This window comes from Seriola dumerili, unplaced genomic scaffold, assembly GCF_002260705.1.
Source record: "Seriola dumerili isolate Sdu_G_001 unplaced genomic scaffold, Sdu_1.0 BDQW01004171.1, whole genome shotgun sequence".
In the NCBI taxonomy this organism is placed as follows: Eukaryota; Metazoa; Chordata; class Actinopteri; order Carangiformes; family Carangidae; genus Seriola; species Seriola dumerili.
This window is the reverse complement of record NW_019178426.1, coordinates 273815-284741: the sequence shown is the minus strand read 5'-3', so window position 1 is coordinate 284741 and position 10927 is coordinate 273815. Positions and strand designations below refer to the sequence as shown.

Genomic DNA, 10927 nt, shown 5'->3' with positions numbered 1-10927 from the left:
CTCATATTCATCATCTACACGCATGCTCCACCTGTTGTACATGCAAGCTTGTATTTGTAATAATCACTTGCATGCACAAATAAATAACTAAATAACCAACAACCTACATAAATAAGCTATGAACTGTTTAGCAGAGCAGTGAGTGTTGTCATTGGGTCCAACAAAGTCTTTCAAAGTATTTAATTCTAAAGGGCACTGGACAAGTTTTGATTGTTAATAGAATTTAAATTAAATAATTTGGTTATAACCTCTAAACCTCAGTTAAAGATCCAAATGAAAAAAAAGGAAAATTTAGGGTTTTACTTGTTAAATGTAAAACCTAATGTCCATATAAAAAAATAGGTCTGAGGTGAATTTGAATTGTTAACTTCCATTTAGATTTGGTAAAGATATAATGAACTAACTAGCTGAACAAATTAATAAAACTGGAACTAATGTAAAAACTCATTAAATATAACCTAAAATAAATCTTTAATTAAATGATTACACTTTTGATTCTGTATTAAACAGTGAGTTTATTGCAGGTTTGCGTCACTCTTATTTCGCTGTCTCCTAGATGGACACCACATTGACCTCGTCTTTGTCAGCCAGCCTGCTGTTATTGATGTCATCCATTTTGTTGCTGCAGTGGTCTTTTTCAAATCTATGGAAACCAACAAGACCAATGCATTCACCTCTCCTCCACCATAAATTGTAGCTTTTCATTCTCCATTGAACTCATGACTTTGACTCTGAGACGAGGGATGGGATTAAAGGCGCTGACAGAAGGTGTCAAATTGATACTGTCTCCTTGCAGTATTTACTATACTATCACTATAGAGAATGACTGCCACACTACGGTGGATGACAGAGAGAATGTGTAGGAAAGGAGAAGCTCTTTTGTCTAAAATAAGAAAAGAAGTGAAGGTATTGTCCCCATGTATGCACAAATAAGGAGGACTGGCAACACCCAAACACAGAAAAGAAGAAAACGCATAATATTCATATAAACACATGACTGTATGTACACAAAAGGCACAGAGACCGAGCTGTGTGACTGCACCCAAAACCTCTTTTATCTGGCACTGCATTAAGAATGTATGACTGTGATTTTCATATAATGTGTGTCATATCACAAAGTGGCAGGTTTTCCAATTGTCCAATAATGATCTATTTGCCAATTCAATACTATTGAAGAAGAGACAGCAGGCAGACGTAAAATGAATAAAACATTGAATGGAGGGATCGTGACAGTTCCATTTCAATCTCTCTCTCTCGCTCAGAAAAGTCTCTAAGAAGACTTGTGTGCAATTGGGGTAAAATCAGTACTTGGACGGTTGCCTGAGTTTGTGTGCACATTGCATTCCTCTGTTCTCTTTATCTCACACTAGACGCCTACGATGCACCACTTTCACAAGCAAAGCAAACGTCTTCTCGCATCTGCTCTCTTGTTTGTTAAGATAGTTTACTGGCAATATCCACGCTGGCTGATGTAGACTGTATCCATGGCTAATTAGCTAATGCCATTGGAGCCCTGAGCTAAATATAAATATAGGATACAAATGCAACCCTCTTAAGTGCAAATACACTGTAAGGTACAGAAAGTTGGGGGTGTTAGTGGATCTTTAAAACAACGATTACCATGTCTTTTTTTTTTTTTTTTTTTTTTTAAGTGTGATCGTCTCATTAGAGAAGGGGACAAAAAGAAAAATCTGCAGGGGAATTGAAAGACATCAGGCGTTTTCACTTTTTAACTTTTTTTTTTATTATGCAGGTTTGAAATAAAAGAAGCATTGTGACACAAACCGATGCTGCTGGCAAGGAAAGAAAGGAGCAGCATCCAAAATGTATAAAATAAAGAAATAATCATTGCTGTGGTCATCATCATTTTTATCAAACCAAAGGAAAAAAAACAAACAATAAAATAAGAATAAAAATACACCTCCATTGTAAGAAGCAAAACGTGATCTAATTTCTTTCATAAATAAGAAAACCGGTCAAATGACTTATGGGCAACTAGCGAAAACAATATATTGATAACCATTTAAAATATTTATTATTACTGGCTTTACAAATAAAATAACTACAATTGGCAGGGTTTTTTTCTTTTTTTTTTTTTACACAACTTAAAATTTTATAGTTCTGTAACAACTAAAACTGAAATGATGCTACAGTAAAGAGATAAAAACAGATGTCTTCGTCAGCAAAATGCATTGTTAATCACACGAAAGTTAAAAAGATGAGATCAATACAACCAAACACCGACTAGAAACTTATAAAAATCACTGTAATGTGGATGTGATGGCTCCATTCACATATTTCATTACTTCATTTCTGCATGTCGAGGAGACAAAATTGACATTATGGTCAGACAAAGTAAGAACGGGGGGGGAGGGGAGGGGGGGCATTTTGAGGCAATATCTTTTTCTTCTTTTTTTTTTTTCACCTGCAACATTATATCTCATTTTTATCTCCCAGCGTTTCTTTCTTTCTCTCTTTCTATGTCCTTCCTCTCCATCTCTCACCTGGCTCTTTCCATTTAATGATCTGCAGGACACATATTGTGTATTCAGTTTTAGATTGAACTTTATTGGAAAAAACACACCAGTGAGCACAGATTTAATGCAAGAACGAGAGTGTGAAATACTCCTCTGAAATCCAGCTGCACAAGGCTGTTAAAATTCACGAGAAAGACTCGACACTCGAATACTGAGACACTCTTGCACGCAAAGTGTGTGTCCGTGCACATACACACATACACACTCAGCTGCACACCGTTATGAATGGGGTACATTCTAACGTCCAGACATACGCGCGCGCACACACACACACACACACACACACACACACCCAAACACACACACAAACACACAAAATGACTTACATGTAATATTAAAGAAGAAACAAATCTATCTGGACTTCCAATTCCCAATTTGATCCCATAAAAGTGATATTTACAATCACACTGTGACAGCTCAGTAGACCTAAACAGGTCTTTAATATTAAAAAAAGATTCTTTTTGTTTTGTTTCTCTTCCCCACCCAAGCTTTTTGTATTAATTTGCAGGCCCTTAAGCAAAGCTACCATAACATCAAGGCCTGTGCTGAACCTACTAGAAGTTAATATTTCTCTACAGTACAGAGCCCAACGCTTATTGGCAAAAAAAAAAAAAGAAAAAAAGAAAAGAAAAAAAAAGAACAATTTTGCAAGCCAGAAATAAATAAAACAGCAACAACAACAACAACAACAACAAAAAGAAAAAAAAAAAACACAAAAGTAAAATTAAAATGATTAAAGAAGAGGAAGAGTAGTTTTTTTTTTCTTCTCATTCTAATTAAAGCTGGATGGGGTCCCTGAGGGGACTTCGATGGTGACATAGAAGAGGAGTGCTCAACGGCCCAGCCTGTATCGGAGAGGGCACAGACACACAACTCAAGAGAGAGGAGGGAAGGGTGGAGGGGGGATTGGGTGGGCAGCAGTAGGGAAGAGCAGAAGGGGGGGGGGGCTTTATAAGTGCTTGGCAAATTTAAACAGCAAGAGGACTGCTAATACATTAAGTGGTACAGACAGTAGTCATCTAGTCAAAAAACTCTGGTCACAAATTCTTCTAGAAACTGAGAGAAATGATAGTTACATTGACAAAAAAAGGTGGTGGTAATGGTGTTTGGGCGGCAGAATAAGTGTGTGTGTGTGTGTGTGTGTGTGTGGGTGTGTGCATGTATGTAATTGTATGTTGAGTGTGCACTGTATGTATGTGTGTGCATCAGAAGAGGGTTGGGGTGGGAGAGGGGGAAGGGGAAGGGGTTGGGGTGGTGAGAGTAGACTCCTCGGTGTCGTATTTGTCGACAGAGTATGATCTTCAGTTTCAGGTGAGGTAGAGTGGCTTGTCCCTGCCTATCATGCTGCCACTGGAGGAAAAAAAAAAAGAAAAAAGAAGAGGCACAGGTTAGATTACAAACAGAAATACACCGGTAAAGAAAAAAGATTCAATTACAAAAGAACAGCAAAATAGCAGGTATATTTTCCTCTGAATGCAAACACAATTTAAAGCAAAAACATCCATTCTTTTAGCTTCAACCTCGCTCTAAACCGAAGCCTGTTAATAAATGAAACATTTCATATAGTGCTTAAGCATGCCGAGCACCGTCGACTTAGAATATCCTCCAGTGCTGCAGGACAGCACAGACTGCCAAACCATTTAGTACAATAACAGTGAAAACTTGTGTTAGGAACATCTGTTTTTTACTGCTGTCTGACAAACACATGACAAGCTCTATTATCTCACCATTACCTCTCCAGCTGTCTCCCCTGTCTCACTGGAGCAGAGCTGACAATTTTCAACACTTATATTGTGAAAGCAGTGGGAGAGCCGTCCGCCACAACAATATATGCTTATTTCTAATGGAGTTCTGGTCTAAGGTTCAGATCTGTAGTAAAATTCAAAAGGTGACATTGTAGTCCCATGATCTTTACGTAGTTTATGTTTGGTTTTTTGGGTTTTTTTTTACGATGTATTTAGCCTTTTACTAAGAGTAAATGAGCCACGGTTTTGCTCAGTTCATTTGTCTCCTTTCCAAGTGTTATTCAAGCCCATGTGATTTGATGAGGTGCAGTAACAAAGGTTATTGTGGAAAAACAGACTGTGGGAAGCAAATAAAACCGTCTCCTCTGTTTCCACTGACCTGCAGTGGTTGCCACACTCCCGATTGCAGTATTCACTGTCCCAGTCATGGCTCTGAGCCACTCCAGGGCCTGGACCAGGGCCAGGGGCTCCTGGAGACTGGGAACCCCCAATGCTCTTCTGATACTCTGACTGGAGGTGAGAAAAACCCTGGAGAAAGAAAGAAAATTAAGCTAACGTTTTAACGTACAAACTGTTCCACAGCAGCAGGTGTGTCTCTGTTTGTTACTTTACCTGCTGCCCAGGAGGTGGGGAGTGAAGAGAGGCCTGCAGCCCCATCTGGTGAGGGATGATTGGCTGGGACTGGACCTGCTGCATGCGGATAGGCTGGTTGAGGAGCGAGCTCTGGTGCAGGGAGAGCTGCTGGTGGGGGTGAAGGGGAGGGCTGATCTGGAAGGAGGAAGGGGGAGAGGCACTAATGCTGGGCAGCATCTGCGATTGGCTGAGCGTCTGCGACAGGGTGTGGCGAGGGGCGTGTCCTGCGTAGCTCTGCAGGTCGGTGAGAGGGAAGGCCCCGGGCCCCAGGTAGGGCGACGACGGCTGGGGAGGAGGTGGCACACTGTACAGGGGTGGGTTGGCTGGCATCATATGTGGAGAAGCCTGGCTTGTTTGGGCACTTTTTGTCTCCACTGGGTCATTATATGTCTAGACAGGAGAGAGGAGAAGGAAAGTGCTCATTGCTAATTGTAACAATACCTGCAGCCTTACACTGCACTCTGAACAGCGTGCACTCTATACTATTCATTACCTAAACTCATGTTTAGCCATTGCGGCTAATGCTTCCCTTGGTCACTGCTCTGTTCTTCTCTATCTATTCCACACAAAGCCCTGTTGACGCTGTGAGACTTAACACACACCCACACACCCACACACTTATTCTGCAGGTCTTTTTGTCTAGCTTTTTTTTTTTTTTTTTCTTTCATGAGGTGGTGTATGTATGAAATACATCCAGCGTTTCTCATTAACTGTCAGACTGGCTGGAGTGATGTGTGGTGGTCTGCTATTTAGTAATGGCTCACATCCATCCCTTCGTACCCCAGAAATAATCAATGGAACGGGATGGAGGGATGGATAAAGCAGAGGGACAGACACGTTTTGCAGGGTCAAGTGGGAAATGAACGCTAAAGAAATGGGGGGCAAAGGGAGAAGGAAAGGGTGAGACGATGGGTGTGATTTGTTGCACCTTATTTAATTTCAATGCATTGTAATAAAAGGGTATTATATGAACTATATGAGCAGTATGTATGTTAAAGGACAGTTCATGAGGACTGACTTTTTTCATTTAAGACTTTTAAAAAAAAAAAAAAAAAAAATCACATTCTGTACTTTTGGATTCAGATGAAGGCAAGAGAAGTGCCATGACTTACAGAAGGGAGCAATCAAACTTTTTTTCTTCCTCTTCTTCGTCTTCTTCTCCCAAACAAACCGACATGCGTCACAAAACAAAAAGGCAACAGGTGCACGCTGAAGATGTGAATCCTTCAAATGAGGCTCCAATTACCTCTAATTCCACCCACCCCAATTCACTTTGAAAAGACTCCTTCATTGGTAATTAAAAAAAAAAAGAGAGAGAGAGAGAGTTGGGTTGAATCATGAGATTCAGGCCTGCATTCGGATTGGCTGGTACTGAATGAGGAAAGGGGGGGGGGGGGGGGTTTGCAGGTTTATTTTTGTCAGTCAGTTTTTTGACTGGCAATCTACCAACATATAGTATCAATCAAACCTCTGTATAGGAGCTCTGACATGAATGTCTAATTGCACCAAAGACAAGAGATGAGAATGGTCTTTTTAGTTGAAAGTATGCCACAGTGAAGAGGCTGATGAATTAACTATTCATGCTTTAATCAAGGTGCTTGTTTTCGGCCCATGAGCATGAGAGGAAGTGTGGCGCTGTGCGGAGGGGGAGGAAGGAGGACGGGGTGAGGGAAGGAGGGAAGGCGGGAGGGAGGGAGGGGGGAAAGAGGAGGAGCTTGGCATATGCTAATGCAATTTAGAGTTGTGTTTCGAAAACAATGCAGACACTGAGGAATTAAATGCTGCGCACCAAGTGAACAGAAACACCCCTATACTGTGATAATGTTGGTAGAAGCCTTGCAGATGTAAGAATAAGTGTGTGTTTGTGTGTGTGTGTGTGTGTGTGTGTGTGTGGGCGGGTGGGGGGTGGGGTGGATTGGGGCTTTTATAATGTGGATATGGTTTTCACACAAGCTGATAGAAATGTATTAATGTTCGGGGCTAAACTGGAGTAACCCTGCAGCAAAGAGAGAGCAGTAGGTGTAGGTAAACCTCAGCCAACACATTAGCGGCCCATCAGGGAGGACAGCAAATGATAGGTAATGTCCACTTCTGCTCTTACATGTGTGCGCACACACACACATACAAACACACACACACACACACACACACACACACACAGAGACATTTATTGCTACTTTTTATTTCTCCCCAGGTTGCAAATCGGGTTGTGTTTCAGGCCTAATTTTCACTGTTCGCCTCTGAGCACACACACACACACACACACGCGCACACGCACGCACACACACACACATACTAACCCTTTAGTGCAGCAAGTGGACCCTTTCCTTGGAATAAAAGTGAGAGGAATTCTCTGTCTAATTTATCATCCCTTATATCGCTGCTGACCCATGTATATCAAAGACGTGACCCCCGCTGTTACCTTGGAAACCAGACTGGCTCTGTAGGCGGCCAGGGCTTTCAGGTACTCCTTCTTAGCAGCCTCTGTTTTCCTCTTGTAGCTCTGCAGGAGCAAACACAACAACAACAACAACGATTGATTACAAGGTGATGCCAAAGGCTAAAATGACCCTGTGATCCACACTGACTGATGTGGAAGGGGTTTTGGGAGCCATGGTGTGATTGTTGTGACCTGGCAGCGCACTCTGCGATGAAAAACATATCAGATGCATTCACTGCACAGTTATCAAGTCAAGGAGCTTTGACCGTCTGCGTGATGCTGCTGCATTTTAATCATTTATTTCTCCAAAATGTCCAGAATGAGAAGCTTGTGCGCAATAATGTCAGGAATGGAGTTTGAAATATTACGGAGCTAAATGGGGAGTGAGAAGCTGTTTGTCATTTTGTGTACTGCTTTTCAGTCTTCTCCTCTGTCAAGGCTGTTGCTCATCTCTTAATCAGAGCTGATGTTCCAGCAAATCATTCAGACGAGGGAGGAAAAAAAAAAGAAAAAAAAAAAGAATTCAAAACAGCATTAGCAAAGAGGCAATCTCAAGCCTTCTGAATGAACCTCAAATGATGCGTGTAGACAGGGAATTCGAGTTAATGTCATCACATGTCACTCACGGCCTCTTTATAGCTGCCATTGCCTTTCTGATGCAGGGAAAACAAGTTGCAAAAAGTCCACCCTTAAATCGATGAGGAAGACTCAGATCTCAGTTCCTCTCTGGAGCATTTTAATATGAAAGAGAGTGTGTGTGTGTTTATGCGTGTGTGTGTGTGTGTTTATGTGTGTGTGTGTGTGTGTGTATGTGTGTGTGTGTGTGTGTGTGTGTGTGCGTGCGCGTGTTTATGTGTGTGTGTGTGTGTGTGAGAGTGAATGCAGTGGGTAATTACTGATCCTCAGTGAGAGACTGTCTGTGGATCCATGGATGGGGTCATTTCTTTCAAAGAGGTGGGGTAGAATAACCATTAAGCATTCATGTGCTGCTGAATGCACATAGGCAGAGGCAGCCGCTAACACATACAGTCAATAAACAAACAGACATACGCATAGAACAGCAAACAAACCGGGATGAAGACGGATACAATCTCTTGCTCAAACAGCTGATGTTTATCCCCTCACTCATCCCTATTTACATTATTATTATTATTATTAGCTCCCCTTCCATGATATACATTCAGATATTTTGGAAGAAGAGTGGCTTGAATTAGGAACTCTAAGCTACAGATTTCAGACATACAGATCATAACAAAAACAGATAATATCTATTAAGAAATGAATTAGAGTTGTTGTGGGAAAAAAAATGTACACAAAAAGTGACAACCTTAGCCCTCACCCCTTAAATATTGATAGAGCCATGGCTGCCTCTTTAATGAACCCCAAACTACTCCCAGCAGCTTTAATTTCAAATTAATTTAACACAGCTAATGATTCGCGCAACGACGGATACTTTTAAATAAATTACCATGCCTAAGGATGTCTAATTATTCCAAAGTGAGTGGATTCATTAGCAATTGAAGCCGTCAGAGGCTGCAGGTCAGTATGAATTAAAAATAACAAAGCTGCAAGGAGAGAGCATATGCCTCCATCGTAATCCTGACACAGAGGTGTCCCGCCTGAATTAGCCCCTAATTGTACCTTAATGAAATGTTCTTGTTTGATAACCAGTTAATTACAGGAGACAATAACTCCGCACCCTGCTGACACTGAAGGGAGTGATTACCCCTACGACCGAAAGACCGAGCAACCGGTGAGAGGAGGAGGAGGAGGAGGAGGAGTAGGAGGAGGAGAGGAAACAAACGGGAAGTATAGAGATAGAGGAGAGTGGAGAGAGGTGAAAAGGAAGGGAGGAGAGGGGAGGAAAGGAAAGGAAAGGAAAGGAAAGGAGAGGATAGGAGGTTTGTAAGAGGAACAGGGGACAATTACAAATTAAAAAGAAGGAAAAAAACAAAGAAGTGTATGTTTAAGGAAGATAAAGAAGCAGAGAGAAGATACAGATGGATACTGTTGAACAGCTACTAAAGCTTAGCCTGGATGAAGAGTTTACACCGGTTAAACAAAGTGACAGTATTTGTTTTCTTCTATCTCCGACCTTTCACCAAAACACAACTCCAACACAGCAGACTCAGTTTAATACAGCTAAGGTCTCTCCTCCCTCCTCCCCAACTGCATTATCATTGTTCCTCCCTTCTCCTGGTAAAAACTGAAAATTGATCTTAATCTTAAATAACACAAAACAAGAAAAATGTTCTTTTGTGTTTCTTGGGCAGCTTTAACATGTAGTCACCTTGAGGAATAACACAGCCCAAATAATACATTGATCTTGCACAGTAAAGCAAAGGCCTTTGGGGATTTAAAAAAAAAAAAAAAAAAAAAAACGTTGTATAGCGTGTGTAAGCTACGAAAACATCTTAATAAAAAAGAAAATATGAACATAAACATGAATAATAAAAAAAACTTTGTTCTCTGAAACTCAAGGACGGCACTGGAGAATACACAACAACACGGGCAAAGGAGGGGGGGAAATGCATGACAAAAAGAATCACAAAAAAGAACAGAATTCACAGCAATGAAACTTCTGATCATTATTTAAATAAAATACAGCAATAACACACATCGCCTTCGCTGCGTTTTTTCTTTTTTTTGTGAGTTCGGCTGCGCGGTGTGTTTGAGGGGCGCTACAGGTAATTGGAAACAGGGGCCACGTTCTAGTTATAACAAAGATGTGTGTTGGGGGAAGGGTTATGTTTACATTCTGGTGCTCCTGCGTGGCTCCACAGGGTCTGACTGTGACATTATAGAACACACCTCATTGGTCCTGTGGAGATGACGTGACAGTCAGTGTTGGAAAAAAAAAAAGAAAAACGAAAAGACATAACAGCACATTCATCAACTGATCAAGGGAAGGGGGCAATAGAAGCACGTAAGCTATGAGACCTCACCATGGACAGTTTTTCATATTTTAAATGCATTTCACCTGAACTTTACTGGTCAGCAGTTGGGTATACAGTATGGTATAATAAAATACGTTCTTATATTAAACCAAGGACATTAGATTTATCATTTAATGTGCATCATATCATATTAACACGCAATTGCTAAATTGGTTACACTCTCGAAATACACGGTTATCAAGTTTATCCATTTGTTGTGCTGGAATAAGTGACAGTGTTAGTCACTGAGAATAATTAGAGCAATCGCAGTGTTATTGCCCAGAGAGGGTACTACATTTCAGTCCATAATGACATCATTACCTCCAGTTAATTATGTGTCTTGCAAGGTGACACGTTTGATTAAACACATGAATGCACAAACAAATCAAAAAATTAGCTGTGGAATGGCACAACAAATGGATGGATTTTTAATGGTGGAATTGCCCTTTTGTTAGTTTCATCTCTGTTCCCAGGTAAAACTGTGAAGGACAAATGCATTTAGGGGAAGAGAGAGAGAGAGGCAGACAGACAGACAGAGAGAGAGAGCGAGAGAGAGAGAGAGAGAGCATTGCATCTACAGTGCAAAATCTAAGGTGAAAAAGGAGCCAGGACACACAGGGTTAAGAAGCACAAACA

The 10927-nt window shown here is 41.0% G+C and overlaps 1 protein-coding gene across 4 annotated transcripts in view; it reads right to left on the bottom strand.

Moving 5' to 3' along the window:
* Positions 1-3754: 3754 nt before the first annotated feature.
* Positions 3755-10927, bottom strand: part of tox2 (TOX high mobility group box family member 2) — a 110423-nt gene continuing 103250 nt past the window's right edge. For all 4 annotated transcript variants that reach the window (XM_022769592.1, XM_022769590.1, XM_022769593.1 and 1 more), the window contains 4 exons: positions 7338-7418; positions 4895-5305; positions 4662-4810; positions 3755-3887 (listed from right to left, as the gene is read on the bottom strand). In XM_022769592.1, the coding sequence (XP_022625313.1) occupies positions 3845-3887; positions 4662-4810; positions 4895-5305; positions 7338-7418 (684 nt within the window). In that variant the 3' untranslated portion in view covers positions 3755-3844. The remainder of the gene's footprint in view (positions 3888-4661; positions 4811-4894; positions 5306-7337; positions 7419-10927) is intronic.